Source organism: Lepus europaeus, chromosome 5 (assembly GCF_033115175.1).
Source record: "Lepus europaeus isolate LE1 chromosome 5, mLepTim1.pri, whole genome shotgun sequence".
Classification (NCBI taxonomy): domain Eukaryota; kingdom Metazoa; phylum Chordata; class Mammalia; order Lagomorpha; family Leporidae; genus Lepus; species Lepus europaeus.
This window is the reverse complement of record NC_084831.1, coordinates 150822345-150849529: the sequence shown is the minus strand read 5'-3', so window position 1 is coordinate 150849529 and position 27185 is coordinate 150822345. Positions and strand designations below refer to the sequence as shown.

The 27185-nt window shown below is 41.4% G+C and overlaps 1 protein-coding gene across 1 annotated transcript in view; it reads left to right on the top strand.

Moving 5' to 3' along the window:
• XPR1 (xenotropic and polytropic retrovirus receptor 1) overlaps nt 1-21956 on the top strand; it is a 214127-nt gene extending 192171 nt beyond the window's left edge. The window contains exons 12-15 of the mRNA XM_062192940.1: nt 4182-4348; nt 10039-10178; nt 17324-17545; nt 21324-21956. Of these exons, the coding sequence (XP_062048924.1) occupies nt 4182-4348; nt 10039-10178; nt 17324-17545; nt 21324-21384 (590 nt within the window). The 3' untranslated portion in view covers nt 21385-21956. The remainder of the gene's footprint in view (nt 1-4181; nt 4349-10038; nt 10179-17323; nt 17546-21323) is intronic.
• The last annotated feature ends 5229 nt before the right edge of the window (nt 21957-27185 follow it).

Below are 27185 nucleotides of genomic sequence, written 5' to 3'. Positions count from 1 at the left end.
GAAAGGTCAGATAAGGGTGGTAATTAACTAAGACCAAAATGCAGCACTCATAGAGCAGATATATAGTACGAATTGTTTCAGAAGGTCCATACGGTAAAAGATCACTCTTCTCTGAAAGAATATTTGTGTTTTAAATATGCTAAATCCTCATGTGTGTCTCACAGACATTCCATAGAAACAGCACAGACTTAGAAGAGAGGCCGATGCTTCAGCCACTGCACCGTTTTACCAGTTACACTCTAAGGACAGGGATTGCATTTGTATCTCAGAAGAGAGACCTGACAATGAGCACATTGCTTTTAGTTCAATTATTAATTCCCTTTTTATTTAACTTTTTGTGCTTTTTATAAAATAATTTATACTTGATCATTTCTTTAGTAATTAGTAAAGGAAAGAAAATTAGCTTTCAGTAATAAAACCTGATTACTGTAGTCACTTGAGATATACTTATTTTGCTACTCCTACTAAATGTATCTATTACTCTTCTCATAGTCTCACTTTTACTAGCATACAAAATAAAATCTTACTGTTGGAAATTAAATTAAATAATATGTGTAAAGCACTTACCACATACTAAGCTTCCAGTTTTAAAAAAGCTACTAGGATAATTCACAGTTACATTGCTTGTCTTCATCTCTGAGTGGTCTTGTGTTGGGAATATGAGAGAAGTGAGTTTTACTAAGTTGCTGAATTTGCTTTATTCAACCTTAGTAGGTGAATGTATAGCAACTTTTTAAATGAGGCCATCATGCTAGGGACTTTTGAGCGGTACTATTTAGGTACACTCTGAATCTGAGTACAAAATGAAATAAAAATATGTCAGAACACACCCGACTGTACTGAGATAGAGACCTTTTAAACTGATAATTCATATGACACAGTATTTCATTATAATGTTCAACCCAATTTGCTTTTTTTTTTTTTTTTTTAGCAAAAAAGATTTATTTATTTATTTGAGAGGTAGAGTTACAGGTAGGGAGAGAGAGAGATGTTCAAGCCAATGGCTCACTCCCCACATGGCCGTAATGGCTGCAGCTTCTTCCTGGTCTCCCACATGGGTGCAGGGTCCCAAGCACTTGGACCATCATCTGCTGTTTTCCTAGGCCATTAGCAGGGAACTGGATTGGAAGTGGAGCAGCGGGGTCTGGAAGCAGTGCCCATATGGGATGCCAGCACTGTAGGCAGTGGCTTTACCCTCTACACCACAGCACTAGCCCTCAATTTGTTTTTAATGAAGAAAGTGTTCGTGGAAATAGTTTAAACCTGAAAATATGTTTATATACAAGCTGGGGTGTCAGTTAGAGTCACTTGTGCACCATTTTAAAAATACCAGTTGCTTTTTTCTACTACTAACCTTCCAAGAAAAGAAGCTGAACAGTCATGCACTGATATGTTTAACAAACCAGGTCTTAAGTGGAGTGTGGGGATGGACGGCCTTGACCTGTAGTGTTTGCAGATTCCAGCAGTGTAAATAATTTCCATCATAGCCTATGTTAAGCTATAAAGACAGTAACATTGAATATGGAGTTGGGAAAAGATATATACCAAAAATAATTAGGAAGTGATGAGTTTTAATACTTTGTTTTTAATATAGTTAAGTGTAAATTTATGTAATTTAATTTTATTAATGACTGTAACAAGTTTCCAGAATTTCTGAAAATTTGACAAATCAGCCAATACCTAGTTTCTAAATACAGTTCTGATCCTAAGGTACAAGCAGGCACTGTACAGTCAAGACTTTACAACGTCTTTTCTAGCCTCATTTCAAATCATACTGATTTCCTTACATTCTCTGTATGTCACCTATTTTAACTGTAGATTACTTGTAGCTTCTCAAAACACCTTGTGCTTTCCTGTCCCCCATGCCTCCTCCTTACCTTCCTTCAGCCTTAGAGACGTCGCTCATCTGCCTGATTTTGCAGTACTACTTATTTATTCTTCTAGAAATAACTAAGATGCTGTTTCCTCTTAGTAACCACTGTGGGGAACATTCCCATTTCTTGTTATTCTCATAGCACTTCGTTTTACTTCATTGTGACCTCAAACTTATTGTCAATAACTAAATTTTGTTTCATTCACTAGGTTATAAATTTCTGATGGGGCCTTGGAATCATACTGTACTTAGCATATTAATAACCTGAAGGTGATTGTCAGCATTTGCTTATTTTAATAGGAAGGACTATGGATAATACCTTCTGTTGCTGTCTATACCTTTGGGAAGCAGACCAAAATTTAAACTTTTTTTTAATTAGATACTTTGTGCCTTTTTCTCCTGGTGACTCAGAACCATATTAGCACTTATATACCAGTATCCTGCACCTGTAGCACACATACATCATTGTTCATGACTCTGGAACTTACCAAAGAATAATTTTATTAGAGAATATTTTTCATAAGAGTGAAAAACATTAAATTGTACAGTTATATTTGCAAATTGTTTTATTTTGATTTCAGTGTACTTTATGATATTCTCAACATAAAGACGAGCTGATTATATTGCCACTACTAAGTCAAATTAGGCTTTTATATCAACAGATACTCTCTCAAAGAAGCAAAAATAATCATGATTTGCTTTGTGAATTGAGAGACATTTGCTTTCATATACTCTTCAAGGGTAAGTTCTTCACCAGTCTGTTACTTGCCGTCATTTTATCTACACTGCCTTCACAATGAGTATTAACAAGACCCGAATGTATGAAGGAAATGTTTTAAATTAAAAGCAATCCAAGATTTTTTAAACAAATACAGCACATTCCTTGTTAGTGGTTTTTCAGGGATTTTTCTTTTTTTCATCTTTTACCCTAAGCTGCCACCTGATGGCCAAAAATTAAAATGACATGTTTTTATATAATATTCAAACCTCCAGGGGCCAGTGTTGGGTAGTGGGTAAAGCCACTGGCTGTGACACTAGTGTCCCATATGGGCGCTGATTTGTTCCCAGCTGCTCCACTTCTCATCCAGCTCCCTGCTAATGGCCTGGGGAAAGCAATGGAAGATGGCCCAAGTCCTTGGGACCTGCCACGTGGGGGACCCAGAAGAAGCTCCTGGCTCCTGACCTTAGTCTGGCTAAGCACTGGCCAGTGTGATCATCTGGGGAGTGAACCAGCAGATGGAAGCTCGCTCTCTCCCTCCCTGTCTCTCTTCTTTCAAAATAAATAAATAAATCTTTTTTAAAAAAAAGAGAAAAAAAAAAAGGACATACATTGTGGCATAGCAGGTAAAGCTGTTGCCTGTGACACAAGCATTCCCATATAGGCACTGGTTCAAGTCCCAGCCTCTCCACTTCCAATCCAGCTCCCTGCTAATGGCCTGGGAAAAGCAGTGGAAGATGACTCGTGTTTGGACCCCTGCCACCCTTGTGGAATACCCAGATGAAGTGCCTGACTCAGTCCTGGTCATTGGGACCTTCTGGGGAATGAACCAGCATGTCAAAGATCTCTCTCTCTCTCTCTCTCTCTCTCTCTCTCTCTCTCTCTGTAACTCTGACTTTCAAATAAATAAATCAATCTTAAAAAAAAAAAAAAAACCTGGGACCTGTGCTTTTGCATAGTGGGTAAAGCTGCTGCCTACAGTACTGGAGTACTGGCATCCCATATGAGCACTAGTTTGAGTCCCGGTTGCTCCACTACCAATCCAGCTCTCTGCTATGGCCTAGGAAAGCAGTAGATGATGGCCCAAGTTCTTGGGCCCCTGCACCTGTGTGGCAGATCTAGAAGAAGCACCTGGCTCCTGGCTTTGGGTCGGCCCACATCTGTCCACTGCAGCCATTTGAGGAGTGAACCGGTGGATGGAAGACTTTCTCTCTCTCTCTCTCTCTCTCTCTGCCTCTGCCTCTTTATAACTCTGTTTTTCAAATAAATAAATACATCTTAAAAAAAAAGTAAAACTATCACAATTATTTGAACTTTTATGTATTTAGAGTGAAGACTCCAAAACTCCAAATGTGCATTTGTACAAATATTTTGTACTCAATAAATATTTGAGGATCACTTTGGACTTTGGGGAAATCATCTTTATTATTTAACCTTTTCAGACAGTGATCCTTTAAAAATGTCTTTAAAGATCCTCTTTCTTTATGGAGCTCTGCGAAGAGTCTGTTTTTCAATTATTTTTATTTGATGAAGAATTTTACTTAAGTCTAATAATTGCCTCTTTTCCTCTTTTCCCTTTTCTTTCTTCAGAACGAGGTCACTCAGACACCATGGTGTTCTTCTACCTGTGGATTGTCTTTTGTATCATCAGTTCCTGCTATACCCTCATCTGGGATCTGAAGATGGATTGGGGTCTCTTTGATAAGAATGCTGGAGAAAACACTTTTCTCCGGGAGGAGATTGTGTACCCCCAAAAAGTATGTGCAAGGAATGTTTGTGTTTGATAAAAGTTACTTGTATCACTGACTAAATCTTACTGCAATACAGATTCAACCTCTAATTACATTAACCCAATATAAATAGAACACTAATTACCCAAAGTACTAATTTGTTCAGTCAGCAAAAATGTATTAGGTATTTACTATATGTTAGGCTTTACAGGAGATAAAAACAAAAACCTCAAGGAGACCTTAAACTATAATCTAAATAGATAATTTAAATAAATTGCTACACAGTGTTATAAACAACTCAACAGAAAAATAACAGTATGATTTGCGATTTATTTTTGAGCATGGCATTCCCTCCTTTGTGTAAACTCCTGCTCCTCCAGTTTGTGTTACTCGCCCTAAGAAGCCTTGATTTTTTCCTGTCCTGCTTGGCCATTAGTCCCTATGCTTTTTTACCCTACCTGAACTCTGCAGTCATTACGTTATCTTCCAGTCACCTGTTCAGATGTCCATATCCGTCACTGTCCATCCTAGTTCCTGATATTAGTACACTTAATGAAATGAATGACTAGATATTTTGGCTGAATGAGCAGTAATGAGGAACTCACAAAAGTAAGGAAGTGCCTGACTCCAGTTGGGTGCATCAGAAAGCCTTCCACTTTGATTTATTTCAACCAGTGTTTGTTATAAGCAAATGCCAATTCAATGAGAAAATATAGATACTTCTTCAGAAATTATTTTAAGGATTTTGTATATATGAGTAAAAAAACGAGAGGCCAAGTTAAAAAGTCAAAAGACTGAAAGTATCTTTACACAAATGTTTTAGTTAAGGATGAACACCCTGATCAGACCTTAAAGAAAATTGAACAACAAACTGAGAATCCTGATATGTGAATTCTGATTCTAGCTCTCCCTCTAACTAGCCATTTAGCTTTAGGCACTCATACTACAATGAATTCTCTTTTATAAGATAAGGGTGTTAGACTAGATTATCTTCTAATTTTTTCCAAGTTCTAAAATTCTGTGATAAAGAAGGAAGATATAGATTGGATAAATCATATCTTACAGTTTCTCAAAATATTGCAAATACTTAAAAAATATATTTTGTAAAATGTGGGCATGTGTCCTGTTCAGTTGCTGAGCAGGAGAGGCTGTTGGCAGGTGTGAGGATTGAAGACAGGAGAGTGCTGAATGATATGTGGAGTAACTTCAGATAAGCAATTGAAGAGGGAGCTGGGGGCGCTCATTGCTAATGATCTTTTACTTACATTATGTAATAATCGTGGTGTGAAAATTTAGAATATATGACCAAGACAGTACCCATTTTTATGAATCTCATTTGAGAAGAAAATCAGTCACTGGAGATAGTGGTCACAAGGTGAGGTAAAGCAGGCCCCTCTGTGCTTACCAGATGGTGTGCCGCACAGCTGCTTAGGTGCTCTTGTCTCCGTGAGAGCTGTCACACGTTTCTTGCTGTGAGGACTGCACAGAGGAACCGTGTGTAGCTTTTCAGAAATGCTAACCCATTCCCCCTTTTAAACAGTTCTAACTTACTGGTTTCTATGTAATCAAATTAGTGAATAGAAGCTTTAACTAGTCTCTTTGTTATTACATACTTTTATGACCCTACAATATAAAGCATACGTTTTCCCACATTATAATTTGCAAATTTATAAGAAGAATTTTCTGGATCACCACACCTCTTTTCATTGTTTTATTTTTTGAAAGGAAGAGTGACAGAGAAGAGAGCGAGAGATGGTTGTAATAGCCAGAACTGGGCCAGGCTGAAGCTAGGAGCCAGTAACCCCATCTGTTTCTCCCATGTGGGTGTCAGGAACCCAAGTACTTGGGCCATCTTCAGCTGTCTTCCCAGGGGCATTAGCAGGGAGCTGGATCTGAAGTAGAGCAGCCAGGACTCAGACTGGTACGCTGATACAGGATGCTGACATCATAAGCAGTGCCTTAACACCTGTTGCACCACAACCTTGGCCCTCTTTTTACTTTATTGTATTATTTTTTAAAGATTTATTTATTTATTTGAAAGGCAGAGTTACAGAGAGAAAGAGAAATCTTCCATCTACTGGTTTGCTCCCCAAATGGCTATAGAGGTGGGGCTGGGCCAGGCAAGCCATGAGCCTGGAACTCCATCCAGGTATCTGGTGTGAGTGACAAGGGCCCAGGTGCTTGGGCCGTCTTCCACTGCTTTGCTCAGGTACATTAGCAGGGAGCTGGGTCTGAAGTGGAGCAGCCAGGGCTAGAACTGGCACCCATAGGGGATCCTGGCATCACAGAGAGGCTTTACCCACTGTGCCACAGTGCCGGCTCCTTTTTTATTTTTAAAAGGCAAATATTGGAATAAGATTCATTTAAGCTTGAAAAGTAAAGAGGCCATTCCTGAAATCCAGTGGACCTCCATTAAAAATTAAGAACACATTAGGTCGGCGCCACGGCTCAATAGGCTAATCCTTTGCCTGCGGCACCGGAACACCGGGTTCTAGTCCTGGTCAGGGTGCCGGATTCTGTCCCAGTTTGCCCCTCTTCCAGTCCAGCTCTCTGCTGTGGCCTGGGAGTGCAGTGGAGGATGGCCCAAGTGCTTGGGCCCTGCACCTGCATGGGAGACCAGGAGAAGCACCTGGCTCCTGGCTTCGGATCAGCGCAGTGCGCCGGCTGCAGCGCGCCGGCCACAGCGGCCATTGGAGGGTGAACCAACGGTAAAGGAAGACCTTTCTCTCTGTTTCTCTCTCTCTCACTGTCCACTCTGCCTGTCCAAAAAAAAAAAAAAAAACACACACACACACACACATTGGGTGGGCATTTGGTGCAGTGGCACACATTGGGTGGGCATTTGGTGCAGTGGTAGGATACTTAACATCCTCCATTGGAGTTCCCAGGCTCAAGTCCTAGCTGTGCTCTCGTTTCCAACTTCCTGCTAATGTGCACCCAAGGAGGCAGCAGGTGATAGCCCAAGTAGTCTGGTCTCTGCCACTCAGGGGGGAAACTGAGATGGAGTTCCAGACTCCTGGCTTCAGCCTGGCCCAGCCTCAGTTGGTGCTGGTATTTGAGGACTGAACCAGCAGGAGCTATCTCTTCTCTTTTCTCAACACCTTTTGAATAAATAAAAATTAAGAGCACAGCCATATAAACCTTCAAATCAGTTGCTGGGGGCTGATGTTGTGGCACAGCGAGTTAAGCCACTGCCTACAACACTGGAATTCTCTATGTGAATCACAGCTGCTCCATTTGTGATCCAGCTTCCCGCTATTGTGCCTAGGAAAGCAGTGAAAGATGGCCCAAGTGGTTGGACCCCTGTCACTCATGTGAGAGACCCAGATGTAATTCCAGGCTCCTGGCTTTAGCCTGGCCCAGTCCCACTTGTGTTGTAGCCATTAATAAAATCTTCTTTTTTAAAAAGAAAAAACAACAACAACAGTTCTTAGTGACTAAATATGCATAATTTTGAGCAGGGCATTCCAGGTGCAGGAACCATTTTTATTATCTCCATATTCAAACTTCACTTTTCTGTATCAATTCCCACATCCGTCAACCACAGACTACTTTTTTTATGATTTATTTATTTATGTATTTGAAAGAGTTAGAGATCTGCTGTTTCACTCCCCAAATATTTGGCCACAGTGTTCCAGGCTGGGCCAGGCCAAAGCCAGGAGCCAGGAACTTCATCCAGATCTCTCCCGTCAGTAAAGGGGTCCAAGCACCTGGGCTGTCCTCCACTGCCGTCCCAGCCATTAGTAGAGAGTTGGACCGGAAGCGGAGCATCCGGAACTCAAAGGAGCACCCATCTAGGATGCCGACATCAGAGGCAGAGGCTTTACTCACTGTTCCACAGCACCAGCCCCTAGACTGACTGGTAAAAGCATGTTTAGGCCTAATAATAAGTACATTGAATGTGGATTTATCAAAAAATTGCATTACCACCATATTAGGAGGATGCAGACCGGAACAGGAAGATTTATCGATGTCTTAAAACCCTCTTAGTAACCCTAATAAAATATATTATAATCAGAAGTCAATAGATAATGTTTAAAATTGACTACAAGATAGAGTAGCATGCATATCTTATTTAAAAATAAAGAGGATAAAAAGTAGAAGAAATAAAGTGACAATTTTTATCTCTTAGGAATAAAAGAGAAAGTAGTAAAGGGGCTATTTTTTAAAAAATAGCCCTCTAACAGTGACTAGTACTGCTTTGTTAAATTAGTTTAAATAAAATCAGTGTTATGGCTTAATACACAAATATTCTGGTTCCAAAAAGATATCACAAACTTTAAATACATATATTTAAAAAGCTAATTCCCTAGAGGTTAGACAAACAAAACCATGCACTGCAGTTCTGGCCTGCTGGCAGTTTATGTACTTCAAACTTGTAATAGCTAAAACTCGACTCCTAAATTGTCTGTACTCTTACCTGGAGGTATGAGTTGAGCACTGTCTTCTGCTAGCGAAAATAGAACATTCCTAAGTTCCACCGTGTGCGATAGCCACACTTTATTTCATTCACTGATGTCAGGAAGCAAGGCAAGAAGCAGGTGTTCTGGCACAGCAGGTTAAGGCCCTTCCTGGGACACGGCATCCTGTATCAGAGTGCCTGGGATTGAGTCCTGCCTCTGCTTCCAGTCCAGCTCTGTGCGAATGCTCTTGGGAGGCAGCCGCTGATGACCCAAGGTTTTGAGTTCTTGTCCCGCACTTCGAAGACTTGGATAGACTTCCAGACTCCTAGCTTAGCCTGGTCCAGCCCTGGTTGTTGTGGGCATTCCAGGAATGAACCAGCAGATGGAAGACCCCTCTTTCTGTCTTTCTACCTTTCAGATGAAATAAATAAATAAATGCAAATAGCACAGTTAATAAATCTGCTTTTCTTTTCTGTTTTTTAAGATTTATTTATTTTTTACTTGAGAGTCAGAGTTACACAAAGAGAGAAGAGGCAGAGAGAGAGAGAGAGGTCTTCTATCCAATGGTTCACTCCCCAATTGGTCTGCTTATCTTTTCTAACGTTAGCTCTTTAGTCATTAGCTATCATATACCTGTTAGAATATGTTTCAGTCCATGATCCCATCTGGCTCATAATTTCTGGGGCCTACAGGAGAGCCTCATATTAAAATAAGGGAATGAAGTGTATTTGTTAAATGATCACTCAAATCCAGTAATACTTCATTTTGAATATTGTACCATTTCAAGAAAAAATGAAACTGGTGCAAAATTAAAAAAAAAAAGATTTATTTATTTATTTGAAAGAGTTACACAGAAAGAGAAAGAGAGGCAGAGAGAGAGAGAGAGAGAGAGAGAGAGGTCTTCCATCTGCTGGTTCATTCCCCAGTTGGCCGCAAGGCCAGAGCTGCACCAATCTGAAGCCAGGAGCCAGGAGCTTCTGCTGGGTCACCCACGTGGGTGCAGGGGCCCAAGGATTTGAGCCATCTTCTATGCTTTCCCAGGCCATAACAGAGAGCTGGAATGGAAGTGGATGTGGGACCGGCGCCCTTATGGGATGCTGGCACTGTAGGTGGCAGCTTTACCTGCTAAGCCACAGTACCAGCCCTGGAAATATTCTTAAAATATAGTATGTACTTCTCCCCCAAATGAAATATATATCTTTTTCCTCTTGAACCTGTGCTTATTGGTAAGAAATTTGTGAATCTTGGTGATAGAAGCACTTATTTTTGAGATGTGTGGTCGGGAGCCTACTCAATTTGTTTGTTATTCCTCAGGCCTATTACTACTGTGCCATCATAGAGGATGTGATACTGCGCTTTGCCTGGACCATCCAAATCTCCATCACCTCCACGACTGTGTTGCCTCATTCTGGAGACATCATCGCCACTGTCTTTGCACCCCTTGAGGTTTTCCGGTGAGCAGATTGCTGATAGTTTATCAAAGATTCTTCTTACCTGAATGATGCCATAGTACTTACAGATTGGTTTATTATTACATACAAGGGTAATTACAAATGTGGAAAAGTGGAATTAAAAAATAAGTGTATATTGTTATACAAAATTTTTGGAATCTACATATAGTTTTTTCATAATACATGTTGAACATTTTGAAGACCCTCCATATGCATAGATTTCTTTTTCTTTTTTTTTTTAAGAAAAGATATATTTTTTATTAATTTGAAAAAGAGAGAGGCAGAGACACAGAGAGAGATTGATCTTCCATATGCTGGTTCACTCCCCAAATGGCTCAAAGGCAAGGGCTGGGCCAGACTGAAGCCAGGAGCAAGGAGCTTCTTCCAAGTCTCTCACATGGAGCAGGGGCCCAAGCACTTGAGCCATCTTCTACTGCTTTCCCAGGAGCATGAGTATGGAGCTGGATTGGAAGTGAAGCAGCAGGGACTTGAATTGGTGTCCATACGGGATACTGGCATGGTAGGCATTGGCTTTACAAGCTACACCACAATGCCGGTCCCAGAACTCTTAACCAGAATTCTTGGAAGGTTAAAAAGGAATATTCTGCTCAATTGCTTCGCGTGTTGGATTGGGCTGCAGCAAGAACCATGGTGGGGGGGGGGGTGGGGAATGGAGATACAAGGAGGCATCTGTAGAGCATATACGCATAGATTTCAAGATTATTTTGCACCAAAGTGCCCTGATCTTTAATGCCATTTTCCACAAACCTTTTAAAATACCTTCATATTTGCAATGCTTAGAATTTCCAGCTTTTTCTGTCAGTCCCAGAGATAGAACATCCTACTTGAGGGACTAAGAGCTTATTTCTTACAAAGTACAATAGGGTCTGGCATTGTGGTACAGTGGAAGCCTGGGCTGAGTCCTGGCTGCTCTGCTTCTGAAACCTATCCCTGCTGATGCACCAGGGCAGACAGTGGGAGATAAGCTAAGCACTTGGGTCCCTGTCACCCAAATGGGAGACCCAGATGGAGTTCCTGGCTCCTGGTTTCAGTCTGCGCCATCTCCAGCCATTGTGGCCTTTTGAGGAATAAACCAGCAGAGGGTAGAGTTCTCGCCTTCTTTTCTCCCTCCCTCTCTCCCTCCCTCTTTCTCTATAATTCTGCCTTTCAGATAAATAAATCTTTTTTAAAAACCAACAAAGTTAAAATAGCTATTGATGGAGATTTATGTGCTTTTTTAGAATTGGGCTCTGTTGGAAAGGTGGTAAGTAAACACTGGGAGGTAAAAAAGCTTAATTTAGAACAGAAATTAAAATCTCTTGAAAATCAGTTTTTACAGTTTGGTAGTCCGAATTATTCAGCCCAAGGATGCCAACAAAAATGCTGATAAAGTGGTTTCAGAATTCTCAGAGCATCAACCATCTGACAAGGTAGCCGGTAACCTAAATGAAAGCAGGAACCTCTTTGCCCTCATGACTTGAAAACAGTCAAGATCGGTCATCATGGCTCTCCTTTCTCTGGCTTCAGTCTCCTTGGCCCATCTTGGGGCTGCCCATTTTGTATCGATGCCTGCCTTCTCTCGGGCTCTCTGGATGTATTTCTGGGCGGGCACTGTGTGGAAACTTGAGAATAAAGTCAGTCAGCGGCATGCATTTGAAAGGCGTCACTATCTTCTCCGGGTGCAGGGACCATCAATCAAAACCCTGTTCTGATCAGTGACGTCTACAATCGTGCCAGCCTGCCGGCATGAGGCCCACTTGGCCAAGCTGCTCAAAGCTCCTGAACACTCTGCCTCTGAGTTGGGCCAGAAGCTGAATTTGCAATTGTAATGGAAGATTTTGCTAGTGTTGTCGAACAGCAGGTTAAGCCACCACTTGACACCAGCATCCCATGTTGGAGTGCTGGTTCAAGACCTGGCTGCTATTTCCTATCCAGGTCCCTGCTAATCTCCCTGGGAAAGCAGTGGAAGATTACCCAAGTGCTTGGGTCCCTGCCACCATGTGGGAGACCCTGATGGAGTTCCTGGCTTCTGCCTGGTCCAGCCCTGGCTGTTGTGGCCATTTGGGGATTGAAGCAGCAGTTGGAAGATCTTTCTGTTTGTGTGTCACTCTGTCTTTCAAATAACAAATATATTTTTTTAAGTGTATAACTCAGTAAGTTAGAAAAAAATCTAAAAACTGTAAATCAAACCCAAAGCAAAGTGCAAGGAAGGAAATACAAAAACAGAAAATAAAGATAGAAAACAAAGTTAGAAAATATTAGCAAAGTCAAAGTTAGTTTTTTAAAAAGACTAATATTACTGATTAAATGCTTGGTTGTGGGGGGTGGCGCTGTGGTACAGTAGGTTAAATGTCCACCTGCAGTGCCAGCATCCCGTCTGGGTACTAGTTCATGTCCTGGCTGCTCCTCTTCCAATCTAGCTGTCTGTTTATGGCCTGTGAAAGCAGTGGAACATGGCCCAAGTGCTTGAGCCCCTGCACCCGCATGGGAGACTCGGATGAAGCTCTTGGCTCCTGGCTTCAGATTGGCCCAGCTCCTGCCTTTGGGCCATTTAAGGAATGGACCAGCGGATGGAAGACCTCACTCTCCTGTCTCTCCTTCTCTCTGTCTGTAACTCTGCCTGTCAAATAAATAAATAAATCTTAAAAATATAAATAAAAATTTTAAAGTGCTTGGTTAGACTGATCAAACTAAAAAGGAAAGAAGGCACAAATTACAAATATCAGAAATCCTAGAGATTTTTTAAGAAATAAGACAAAATGAGTATTATGTTCAACATTATGCCAGTAAATTTAAAAATCTCAATAAAATGAAAAAACTATAAAAAGCACAGCTTACCAAAACCTGTAATGAATAAATAGAAAATCTGATAAACTTCTGTTAAAACAATTAAATCCATATTAAAATACTTCCCACAAAGAACATTCTAGGTCCAGGGAATTCTTACAAATTTTCAAGGAAAGAATATTATCAATTTTACATAAAATTTCTAAAGAGAAAGGACAATAAAGAGAGTGCTTCCTAGTTTGTTTTATGCAACCAGCATGACTGTGATTTCTGAATCTACAAAGATGCCAGAAATCATCAATCTGTTTCATGTATAGAGTTGCAAAAATCCTGAGCAAAATATTAGCTGATTAGTCCAACAGTAAATAAAAAGGGTAATATATCACAAATCAGGTTCATTTTAGAAACGATAAGATTTAACATCCAAAAATCAGTATGTATAACTTAACCACATTAATTGAATAAAAGGGAAACAGAGAAGTATAATATATGTAGAAAAGATAATTACTAACAGTATCTGCTCCTGAGAAAAATAGGTATTTTCTATTAAAAGAAACATAATCTTGATCGTATTTAGCAGTTAAATACTGAGTTTTCCCTCAAGGTCATCCATGAGACAAGTATGAGTTCTGTTACCACGGTTGTTTTACATCTTACTGCAAGTGTAGTTCGTGAAATAAGGAAAATTCATAGAAGAATTCATAGAAGATGCATTTTGTGTAAAAACTTTTCGTGGATTTCCAAAAATTTTTGCAACACAATAAATATCTTTAATTCCATTTTCTACGAACTTGAACTTTTTGAAGTAAGACGTTATGGAAGTAGGCGTTGTGGTCCAGGGGTAAGCTGCTGCTGTGACAGTGGCATCCCTGTCGTGGTGCTGTTTCCGGCTTTGTCCTGGCTGCTCCACTTCCAGTCCAGCTCCCTGCTAATGCACCTGGAAAGGCAGTGGAAGACGGCCAAGTCCCTGAGCCCTTGGCACCCTTGTAGGTAGCCAGGATGGAGTTCCTGGCTCCTGGCTTCAGCCTATGCCAGACCTGGCCACTGCAACCATTTGGGGAATGAACCAGCAGATTGAAAATGTCTCTCCTCTCATTTTAAAAAATGATAATATAAGGCTACACAAATAGTCCACTGGAACAGATGAAGAAGTCTAGAAACAGATCCAGATATATATTTGATTTATGACAAAGATAATTACGTAACAATGGAGAAAGAGAGATGTTTTATTTGTTTATTTTAAAGATTTTATTTATTTATTTGAGAAGTAGAGTTACAGACAGAGGGAGGGACAGAAAGGTCTTCCATCCACAATGGCTGGAGCTGAGCCAATCTGAAGCCAGGAGCCAGGAGCTTCCTCCAGATGCAGGGGCCCAAACACTTGGGCCATCTTCCACTGCTTTCCCAGGCCACAGCAAAGAGCTGGATTGGAAGAGAAGCAGCCGGGACTTGAACTGGTGCCCATATGGAATGCCAATGCCACAGGCAGTGTCCTAGGCCACCATGCCACGGTGCCAGCCCTAGAGACATTTTAATAGATGAGTCAACTGTGTATTCATATAGAGAGAAAAATGAATCCTACCTTTAATGTATATGAAACTGTTTCTAGATGGATGGCAGAGCTAAATATGAAAGGCCAGTTAATACACTCTCCAGAAGTGAACATTGGAGTCGGTCCCAAAGGTGACTGCAGGACGTGATGATGTGCTGTGTATCTCTGGATGATAATTCAGTGTGATCAGTTTCTGACAACTAAACTGTACACTTAGGATTCGCATGTTTTTCTATATTTAATGCCATCCTTCAATTAAAATGTTTATTTAAAATACAAAGGATTGCCTTCGGAAAAGTGGCAGACTGACAGCTGACTTCTCAGCGCCAACAATTAAAGTGAGAATTCATTCAAATGAAGTCTTCAGTGACGCTAGCTGCCTACCTGGAAGTCTACCCAGTAAAAATCTCCCTCACAGATGAGACGCTACAAGGATATTTTCAGATAGGTACACCGCATTCCTCTGAGTGAGGATGAACAAACACTTCCCAGTCCAGTATCATAGCCGCTGGAAACAGCAAGACAGACCTGAGAGATAAAGAGTGATCAGAATGTCTCCAGGCCATCTGGTCAGCTCACTCACCCTTCCTGACTCTGGCACCATCCCTGCCACACCTCCCCCAGCCAGTTCTCTCTCTTTCCTATGTGCTGCTTCTTAAACTTAGAAAAGAAAAAAATTCTAGTTAAAAATTCCATTCTTTTTTACTCATACTGTTTCTTAAAAAAATTCATTTGCTTAATAATAGAATCCAAGTTCTCTCACCCGTCTTTTACAGTCTCCTTGACTCTACTGTCCCCTCGCAATGCTTGCGCATCTTTCTGCTGTCCCTTACAGCAAACTTAAGTGTCTGCACTTGCTATCTCCATGCTTACTTCTCTCCCATTCTCTCTTTTTCTTTCTAAAGATCTATTATTTATTTGAAAGGCAGAGAGGCAGAGAGAGATCTTCTATCCACTGGTTTGCTCCCCAAATGGTGTAACAGCTAGAGCTGGGCCGATTCAAAGCCAGGAGCTTCTTCCATGTCTCCCTCATGGGTACAGGGACCCAAGTACTAGGGGCCATCTTCTACTGCTTTCCCAGGCCGTAGCAGGGAGCTGGATCGGAAGTGTAGCAGCTGGGTCTCAAATTGGAACCCATATGGGATGTGAGCATTGCAGGTGGCGGCTTAACCCGCAATGCCACGGCACTGCCCCACCCCCCATTCTCTCTAATGCAACTGAAAGTTTTGCTAATTATCTGTACTAATAATAGCAGTAGCAGAGAACACGGTGGCATGCCTGCTCTGTATCTAGGACTGTCCTAAGCTCCTCACACTTATTTATGAATCCTCACAGTAATCTTGAGACAGGTACTGTTGTTATGCCTGTGACTGATGACTCTGAAGCACAGGCTGAGTAACTCATCCAAGGCCATTGCGGCTAGTAAGAGGTGGGGCCGTGACCTTAGATTATATTGCCTCAGATTATGTGCTCGTAGATCCTATTGCCTCTGTGCTATGCTAAATCTCACAGTCAGTTCTCTGAACTTCTTCCCAGGCGTTTGCTTTACATTGTTTATCTCACGTGCTGTTCTTTCTTAACCCCTTTACTGGTCCTTCTTTTCTTATCGGGTTTTTGGGGTTTTCCAGGGTTTACTCCTTAGTCTCTGATCCCTCCTCCAGTTACAGTGATCCTAAATGGTGATTTGAAATACTGTCTTTAGCCATTTCCAACCCTGCACCCTTGAACTGCAGACTCATGTCCTCCTGTTTACTGAATTCTCCACGGAACGTCTGACAAGTAGCTCTATCCACAGAAACCACGCTGTCCTCTGATCTTGGGTCATAGCATCATCGTTCCCCACGACCAACCACTCTGGAGACTGCTCGGTCCCCTCGTCCTGCTTGATGTGCCTCATAGTGTCTGTCATTGCCCCCTGCATTGCTGTCTCTGCCACTAGAACGTGGGCTTTATCTGCTTTCTCCATTGTGTTTCCTCCTTACAGTAGACATTCAGTAAATACGTGTTGGACAGAGTGGAAGAATGAGCATTCAAACACTGCATTCAGGAGTCCTTTTATGTAGTCCACTCTCATTTGCTTCCCCGCCAACCCCCACACCGGTTTCCCTGATTTCTTTTAATAACCTAGCCTTTAACTCCTCATTTTTGTTTCCATGAGTGGACACTTGGTATTTGGGTAGGTTGCAGGTAGTGATATTCTGTCCATGAGTGGACACTTGGTGTTTGGGTAGGTTGCAGGTAGTGATATTCTGTCCATGAGTGGACACTTGGTGTTTGGGTAGGTTGCAGGTAGTGATATTCTGTCCATGAGTGGACACTTGGTGTTTGGGTAGGTTGCAGGTAGTGATATTCTGTCCATGAGTGGACACTTGGTGTTTGGGTAGGTTGCAGGTAGTGATATTCTGTCCATGAGTGGACACTTGGTGTTTGGGTAGGTTGCAGGTAGTGATATTCTGTCCATGAGTGGACACTTGGTGTTTGGGTAGGTTGCAGGTAGTGATATTCTGTCCATGAGTGGACACTTGGTGTTTGGGTAGGTTTCAGGTAGTGATATTCTGTCCATGAGTGGACACTTGGTGTTTGGGTAGGTTGCAGGTAGTGATATTCTGTCCATGAGTGGACACTTGGTGTTTGGGTAGGTTGCAGGTAGTGATATTCTGTCCATGAGTAGACACTTGGTATTTAGGTAGGTTGTAGGTAGTAATATTCTGTCCATGAGTGGACACTTGGTATTTGGGTAGATTGTAGGTAGTAATTACTATGTCCAGATTTTACAGGTAATCTGTTTTCTGTGCCCCATCCTGCTCAGGCGTTTTGTGTGGAATTTCTTTCGCCTGGAGAATGAACACCTGAACAACTGTGGTGAGTTCCGTGCTGTGCGGGACATCTCTGTGGCCCCTCTGAATGCAGACGACCAGACACTCCTGGAGCAGATGATGGACCAGGAAGATGGGGTACGAAACCGCCAGAAGAATCGGTCATGGAAGTACAACCAGAGCATATCCCTGCGCCGGCCTCGCCTCGCTTCTCAGTATGTACGGCTTCCACTTCATTAGGGCTTTAGCATCGTATAACATTTATCCTAGGAAGCTTATCAAGTTAGACCAAATAAATTGCTGATATTCAACTATTTTCCAGCTATAGAAAGTAATAATAAACTGTAATTTCATATGGATCCAACCTAGAGAATATCTTTTTTAAAAAATCTGAACATTTAGTGAGTATGGATAACGGAAGGGGCAAATAATGACTCCAGTTACATGAGGAATTTTAGAAGAAGAAACTCCTAGAATCAGGGAGCAGATTGGTGGTTATTACACACTGAAGGGAGGGGAAGTGAGGATGAGGTGACAGGCAAGCATTAAGTTCCATCTCGGAGTGACAGGGTGTGGAGATGTGCTTCCTCATTGTGCCTACACTGGACAGTATCATACAGTTCACTTAAAATTTTGTTCTGAGAGTAGACAGCATTTTAAATGTTCCTGCTTGGGGCCAGCACGTGGCACAGCAGGTCAAGCTGCCGTCTGCAGTACTGGCATCCCACATGCGCCCCGGCTCGATTCCTGGCCACTCCACTTCTGCTCCAGCTTCTCACTAATGCACCTGGGAAAGCAGTCAAAAAATGGCCCAATTTCTTGGGACCCTGCACCCATGGGAGGGACCCAGACAAAATTCCTGGCTCCCGGCTTCAGCCTGGCCCAGTCCCGGACATTGCAGAATTTGGAACCAGTGGATGGTTCAGAAAACAAATAAAAATAAATGTTTTTGCCTCAATAAAATTTTTAAATGGGTATATTTCTGATCTTGGTACTGGTCTTGCGAGAATGTCTTAATGAGCACATAAAATAAATGTCATTAATACATACTTACTAATTTGGCATTGTAGGTACAATGGGAAAAAGTCTTGTTGGAGAATTGTTTCCTTGAGTCTTCATATTTTATATGCAGATAATTCTAAATTTATAAGCTTTAGAAATCTGTATAACCATCTATATAACCTTGTAACCTTATAGCCTTATATAACCTTATAACTTGTATATGACTTTATATAACCATCCATATAACCTTTACCAGATTACTTAATTTCTATATTTTATCCCTTATCTGTAAATTGGAATTAATACATATATTTTTTTTTGCCAGGCAGAGTTAGACAGTGAGAGAGAGACAGAGAGAAAGGTCTTCCTTCTGTTGGTTCACTCCCCTAATGGCCGCTATGACCGGCACTGCACCAGTCCAAAGCCAGGAGCCGGGTACTTCCTCCTGGTCTCCCATGCGGGTGCAGGGCCCAAGGACCTGGGCCAACCTCCACTGCCCTCCCAGGCCACAGCAGAGAGCTAGACTGTAAGAGGAGCAACCGGGACTAGAACCCAGGGTGCCAGCACCACAGGCGGAGGATTAGCCAAATGAGCCGCAGTGCTGGCTCGGAATTAATATGGTTCTTACTCATAGGATGGTTAAGTAAATTAAATACTTATTACATGAGATTTACACTAGTTCCTTCACAGAAAGGCTTAATAAATATGTTATTATTTTAATCTTTTTACTAAATACCTACAGTGATATTTTAACAGTATTTTTATGTTCCTATTTTGTATGTTTCTAAAAGTATTCATACATGTAGAATATTTCATGGCTGCATTTGAAATTTGAGAACAGCACATTGGAATGAAGGAGACTTAATTCAAACAAGTTCTCTTAATGATAAGGGAATGTTTGAATAGACTAGAGACACAGTAAAGACATAAAAGTGGAAATGAGGGGCATAAAGAAAAAGAGTTTAGAAATGTAATGACCAAAATTTAGCTGAATAGAGTCCAGTTATAAAAAGCTGAGACATGCAAGCTTGATCTTACAGGCAGGAAGGAGTCACAGGATATTTTTGTTCATCAAAGAATGACATTATCAAAGCAGTATATTAGGAACAGTTAATGGAACTGTGCAGGATATATTAGGAAAGGGGAAACCAAAGGCCAGAAACGCAAGTGGAAGGTTGTGCAGTATTTGTCAGTATGTGACAGTGAAGATTTGGATTAAATGCTTAAAAAAAAAAAAAAACTAAGCACAATGTAAGGAGACATTTTAGAGGAAATAAAAATCAGGAGAAGGTGATGTAATTCACAGAATATAGGGAAATAGGAATAGTATTTGCTAAAGCCTGTCTCCTTCCAAAGAGAAGGTAGTGAAGAGAAAAACAGAGCAAGGAGCTGAGTCCTAGGGAAGAGGAAAAGTAAGAAAAGGAGCAAAGGTGGCCAGAAGGCAGTGGGAAGAGCATCAGAGCCAAGCATCGCTCTGCTGTGTTGAAGAAACGGAGCTTGAGGCTGGGGCAGTGAGCGACAAGTGCCACGAGCGGCTGGAGGAGAAAGCTGTGTGTGGGCCCTTGTCTGCCTGTCTAGTCCCCCTCAGTTACCAGCAGAGGGCAATCTACACATAGACTGTTTCAGCTTAGAAACAAGGAGGCTTGGGGCAGTCGGGTTTTGTTCAATTTCAGGTGTTTAGTGGAAAAACACTGAGAGACTAGATTTCCAGCCAGAAGAAGATCTTTGTAATGGAGCGTGTCACATACAACAGAGTGAGAAGGTATCTAAAGCAAAATCTGACTTTGAGTGCCAGCTGTGTGACTCATGCAACCTTTAGTACATCATTAGCCTTTCCAAAAGTCAGGTCAAGTAGCAGTAGCAATTCCTGCCTCACCAGATATTACTTCCACTTCATAGCGGACATGAGTAGCAGAATATTTCATATTGTTGTTGATTTTTATTTGTTTTCATCCACCTGAAAGGCAAAGGCAGAGAAAGAGAGATCTTACATCCTCTAGGTCCTTCCCCAAATGCCTGCAGGAGCCAGGGCTGGGCCAGGCCGAAGCCACGAGTCCAGAACTGCATCTGGGTCTCACACGTGTGTGGCTGAGGCGTCTTCTGCCGCCTCCCAGGTTGTGTTAGCAGGAAACTGGTTTGGAAGCAGAGTAACTGGGACTGGAACCAGCTCTCTGATAGGGGATATGGATGTCTTAAGTGCCCACCCTGCAAAATATTTAATGTTACCCAATCCCATTTTTTTGTCCAGTGCAGCATCCTGAACAGATGTGATATTCTGTGGGACCCCGGTTTTATCTTTGCAGAGTTGTGGTGGTAGATAGCTGACATGAGCTGAAGCCTCCCTCCCTGCCATGTCAGCCATGGTTGGTAGCTGGCTTCTCTCGTGGAACCTCCCTGTTGCGTGTGATCCTGTGTCAGTGACTGGAAGACAAACAGTCATGCCTCTCCCCAGGTCATCCTTTCTGCTGGCCAGTTCTCCTAGTTTTAGTAGGAGAAACCGTATTTCTTCCCTCTCCATTACAATTTCTTTTATTTCTTTGGTATGTTGTTGTTGCTGCTTTTTATATCCGTTTTCTCACTTGTTATGCAGACCATCTCCATGAGGTGCAAGTGGCACTGAGTGAAATAGAGCGCTCACTTGGGTAGCGCATCTGCTAGATTCAGTTACATGGTGGCACTGCTTTGCAGAGGTGGAAATGGGTGTTTGCAGGGAAAAGAGGTGCCTCATAAAGTCAGTCAGTGCTCAGGCTCAGCCTTGTCACAGGCTCCTCTCTCCTTTCTGCAGGACCTGGCTCGTGTTCTGTGTGTTTCCTTTCCTCTGGTTGCAGGCTGGTTTCCTAGATTTTTCCAGTGTCACCTGGAATCGAGTGTACAGCTGCAGCAGTAGTCCGGTTCAGGACATATGCCTGGTAGTGGTAAGATTAGAAATGCACCTAGTGCTGTGAGTGTGCTTGTAGTTTAGTAATGTCCTTTCTCCCCTGTCATCACCAGATCCAAGGCTCGCGACACTAAGGTATTGATAGAAGACACAGACGATGAAGCGAACACTTGACTTCTCCGACGTCTACATTAACATTCTGGGTTTTCCTACTCTACAATTCTTTCCTCGACCAACGCAACCTCTCGTACCTTTCCAGCTGAAAACAGGAGAAAACGCCTAACACATTTCCCGAGCTCTTCCAGATCGGATCCTATGGACTCCAAACAAGCTCACTGTGTTTCTTTTTTTTTCTTCTGGTTTAATTTTAATTTTCTATTTTTAAAACAAATACTTCATTTTGCCAATCAGAGGACATTTTAAGGAACAAAAACATAGTCTCTCATGGATTGTTTACAATCACAAGGACACAGATACCGACCACGGTGAAGATCAGGCACTGCAAGGACCCTCTGATGGGATGGTACCGAGATGTCTTGGCTTCCGCTTGGTCCGGTTTTGACTGGTTGAAACCGGACACTGGTTTTTTAAATTTTTGTCAGTTTCTGTGGAGAATTATTTCCTTTCCTTCATACCCAGCGCAAAGGCACTGGCTGCACTTGCAGGAAAAGAGCAGCTTAGAGCAGTGCCTTCATTCATGAAGCTACTTTTTAATTTGATGTAACTTTTCTTACTGTGGGGAGGGGTGCTGGGTGGGTGGGTAATACGATGTATTTGTTACGTACAGTTTTCTCATTATTTATAAACTTGACCTAAGAGAATGCTGTCACGCAGTGAAGACGATGGCAGTCAGGGGAGACGGGGACTGATGCTGGATGACACTGCTGGGGTCAGCCGCGCACCGCTCTCAGGAGACAGTCTGCACCGGTTTCACGTGTTCCACGCTTTTATTTTAAGCCAAAGTTTCATTATTCACTTCTTAGTTGTTGCTGCTTTAGAGTCCTGAGCATCTTTCATAACTGAGCATCCCACACATACCCACAGCACCAACTGAAGTTTATGAGAGGGTCTGATACTTTAAGGGACAGATGTGGAATACATTGCCGTGTTTCAGCTGTAACAACAGAAGTTGTAAATTCACTGTTTGGGGAACTAGAGTGTAATCTTTATTAACTCCAAATTAAGCAACTAGCTACTTCAGAGCCTCTCCACGCCCTCAGTTGGTCAGTCTTCTGTGTTCAACCACTTAAAACCAGAATTTGATCAAATTAAGTCTGTTGTGTTTTTAGCACATAGAACAAATTATCGTTACTCCTTCATTACCCTGGTATAAAAGATTTTGACAGCCATTTCCCTCAGCATTTTAAAGGGTGAACATTACATTTCCTGCCTTCCGTGCTTAAAAAAAAAATCTACTTTTAAAAAATATTGGGTGTCTAAACTTGGTCATACATAGAAGGTATATTGCCTAGAAATTTCAGACTATACAATCCCCATTTTTTTGTTTCATTTATTTCCTTAGTTTCTAAGTCATCCAAATGAGCCCCAAAGCCATAAAGGGTTTTACTTTCCTGACCCAGATGAATATTCCAGAATTAAATCAGCAGATGCATGAAAGTAAATTTACCTTTGTCATTGTCAGCTTGGTTTTAAAGGGAGGAATGAAGCAGTGAAGGGACAGCTGTTATCACTTGTGTAATCGTAAACCTTGTGGTCACTGCCCTTTAACACACCCTTCTTCTCATGAGCGCTTCCCCCTTGGATCTAAGTCTTACTCCGTCCCTTTCGTAATTCCAGATTAAAGTTACTGTTACTACCAAAACTCTTATCAATTAACTGACAGGTAGTTTCTTTTTAAAGGGGTTTCTTATTTCTTTATTCTGACAAACTTCCAAAATTTGTTCCCTTTCTGAATCGAGGGTGGTTTTTGGTTTTTGAAGAAATCATAACACTTTGGTAACTTCTGTTACTTTTTTTGTATTTTGCCAAGCATATATTCCTTGGCCCAAAACTGAAGGGGAAACGTTTACTCTTTTTTTTGTTTGTTTAAATAAATTGAGTCATTTATAATAATCAGTGGTAACAATTTAGTGACCCATGGCAGATTAAAGGTTGCATTATTCCTTCTTAGGTTCTTTTTTCTTTTTTCCTTAACTATTCTAGTTTTTGTACTTTAGAACTATGAGGGAAATTTCACTGGTCTGTCACGAAATAGCAGTGACCTTTTATTCCTGAGTTATATAGAGAAGTCCAGTGGGTCAGTCATTTCTTATGCAAATAAAATTGGTGACACTGATATGTATCCAGAGCCATTTGAATTGCCAACCTCATTCTCTGTTGGTGGCTCTGTGTGGTGAAACATCCAGAATCCTACAGTTGGCATCTGATGTTTGAACTCCCCAGTGCTTTTACATCCTTGTGTCCTGTGACACTTTGATCTTTTTCACCTGTTACAGTTCTAGGTCCTTATCAGTATTAACTTTCCATAGAGAGTACAATGGAATGTATTCCTTTTCTGATGTCTTCCTGCTGGCATACGCTATTAAAAAATGAGACTTCCATAACTTTTAGTTGACCATGAAAGATACTCAAACACATATTTAAACACACAGCTCTATGTTCTTCAAGTTACAAAGAGAAAAGAGGGCTTTTTCTTATCGAAAACATTCAGGAAACAAAGTATACATTTAAACTTTCTCCATGGAACAAAGCAATGTACGTATTTATCTCCTCAGTTTTATAACACCTAGCAGTTGTGAATGCTGGGTCCTACCTGAGGTTTTATTGGAGTCTCCCATACACTGAAAGTCTCAGTAGAACCCTCAGAAATGAGTGTCACAGAGGCACTTTAAGGAACATCAGTCACACTGAGGTAAAACTTCATCTGATTCTGGATTTAGAAACTCTAGTTTTATGTGTATTCAAGAATCACTCAACTTTAACTTCTTAGTAGAAGTTGAAATACTCCCAAGAAGATAAAATTTATTTTTCATTTTATAGCAATGTGGAAAACATTGATACGTGTAGAGAAACTGGAAGACAAACGTGAGTCTGCTCTTCATGTACAAATGAGCTCCTGTATTTAAGACTGCCTATATCATTATAATGAATTAGCGACCTCATACAGAAAGATAATGAAATAATCAAGATGAAGGCATCATGAATTGGGTTATAATGCAGGAAGGTCATTTGTAAGATTGGAAAAACATTGAAAATCTATGTGCAACTTGGTTTTCCTGCGTTCTATCATTAGGCTCCTTAAGCAACTTGCCTACCTTCCAGTTGAGGAGTCATGCTGTGATAAGAGAATGCCGTTCACTTCAGCAGCAACCTGTTCAGATCCTTCGAGAAAGAGGAAGGGGTCTGGCTCCCAGGACCCCTGATTCCCCAGTATTGTAAACGTGAGCGTACTGCAATTTGAGCTGAGTTTTACTGGAAGTAACTTACTGAGTCAGGTGTCTTTCCACACTCCAAGTAACTAGAGAAGGCAGTGCATCCAATTCTGCACAGGTGAACTAAGCAAGGTAAGAATAGAAAAAAGTAACCTAGTCCAGGGTCATACAGGCAGGAGATGAACAGACATTGAGTGAAAGAAAAGTGATTTGGGGGTTACTAGAGAAGAGCAAGAAGATTAGAGCTGAGGGCCCAGCAGAGCCGTTAGGAAAGCATGTGAACTTCTGGCTAGAAGGGGGATCCCCAGGCAGGAGAGACCTGCCTTTTGTTCTTATTTCCCCCCGTCAACGTGGCATTATTCAGAAAACAGTTCCCAAATGCAATTTTCTAAGCCATGACCAGAAGACTTTATTTCTAAGGTAAAGAATTTAGAAAAAATCCTTTTTATTATTGGAAAATCATACCCATAGTATTCCTTCAGTCGAAGAATTGGGGTTCTTGGAAATGATTTCATTTTACTTACTAAACATTTCAGATTGCTGGTACTGTTTTCTCTTAGTGGATTTTAATAGTTTCCATGAAATTTGCCTATCCCTCTCAAAAAACAAGTATTTTCTTCCTATCTAACAGAATCAAATCTTGAAAATTAAGATAATTTCTCAGATTAAAAATATCATTTTGATTATATGGCTCTCTCAACGACAGAAATCACCATACTTCTGTCAAGTTGATTGAGAAATCAGTGTCATAGATAAGGGCTGTAGTGACCAGGTGAAGACAGCAGTCCTCATAGAACCTTTGGAAAAGCTAGGTAAAGAAGAACAAATCCAATTTATCAGCTTGGTTCATTTTTTTTTCTGGCTGGTCTAAATTTTTCTTGCATTTGATCATTAACTAAAGCAAGAAGAGTTGAAAATTTTAATTATCTGCATTTCAGACATTAGTCTTGATAGAGAGTCTTAAAATGTCTCAGAATTTTACATTGTATTATAAGTCTAGACAACGCTAGAGCCTATGGTAATGTGGGGTAGAGCTGGGTAGAGCTAAAGGAATTTGTGCTTTTCAGTGTTCCAGACCAACCATTTAACCAGCCTTAACCACGCTCCACTTACAAATGTGAAGAAGATTTTGAGCAGTTTAAGTGATACGAGAAGCTGGGGAGCAGAGGGTGCCTGTTGATTGGTGTGGCTCGTGATAATTCTGTGTGAACTGTCCAGACTCTGATACTGAGTCGCCCTCAGAAGCAACCTTCCAGAATATATCTGCTTAATTACGGAGGGAGAAGTAGTTAAGAGAGACAGAATCAGAGTTTCCCCTGAAGTGAGAATCATCATACTCGTTCTCCACTGAAGTGGGTTTCCCTGCCATACACCTTTGGTTTATTTTATTATTGAATCAGAGCCACCTTCAGTTTCTGGTGCCATCAACCTAAGAGGACAATCAAAAATCATCTGTCGTTCGCCTTGGATTCCGTGTGTCTGCAATGACACGGTCCACCTGATGCACCTTCAAACCCGACACTTGATGAAACGTCCACTCTGCTACTGTGCTTCTTCCTCTGTCCTTTGCTGTGTCCCGCCACGAGTCTGTGGCAGGATGGGGACTTCAGGGAGGAGTGGGGCTTCCTAATCATTGTCTGAGGGCCCTGCCTTCCGTCCTGGAGCCACGCCAGCGTGGTGGGAATAGGGAGAACGATCGTGACAAATCCCAAAGTCACTGTTTATGATGATTGTTACTCTTTTGAACTGTGAAGTAAACTGTGAGAAACTCACGTTTCGGTTGAAAAAGAACAGAACTCTTAAACTTTATCACATTGTGAAGATTAATTTTTTGCCGTTTTCAGGATTAGCACAGACCCTTGTATCAGTGAAGAATACTGAGGAGGGGAATGGGGTGAGACATGTTTTCTTCTCAGACTCCCTCCCTACACGTCTGTTCCCCTCACCCTGCTCCCCGACACCATGTTGATCAAACGATGCTGTGTATGAGCCCCTGAGCTGTGGCTCCCAGGAGTAACTGGATTGTGGTTAGTCCTCTGGATGCTTCTTTCTTTCCCATTCTCCTTCCTTGCTTTCTTACTCTCCACTCTAAATGGAAAAGGTGACGTCAGAGAATTGATACTTGCTTGGATTCCTGTTGTATCTGTGACTATGCTATTAGCTGTCTCCTTTTTCCTTCTTATATGGGTAGAATTCTTGACATGTGGACTTCCCTTCTTGATAAGTAGTTAAATGCACAATGTGGTACTGTTTTATAGTTTCTAGATGGTTGTACAAAGCAAAAAGTTAATGTGGTTATGTGTTTTTAAAAGCAAATAAGTGATTGGTTACAAAACTGTCCTTTTTTCATTATTACAAGCTCTCTGTTTTCCAACAGTCTTCTGGCTCCTTTGTCACTGGTGAATGGTCTGTGTGACTGTGCTTCCCTTCTGGGTTTCTTGGCTCTCTGAACATGGCTCCCCATGGTACTAACTTGTATGTGGGTTTAGAACAACAGACTACAATGGTGAATTTTTTAAAAAAACTTTTACTAAGTTAAAAATAACTGTAAATGACCTTGTTCTTTAGGTAATATATGGGGTG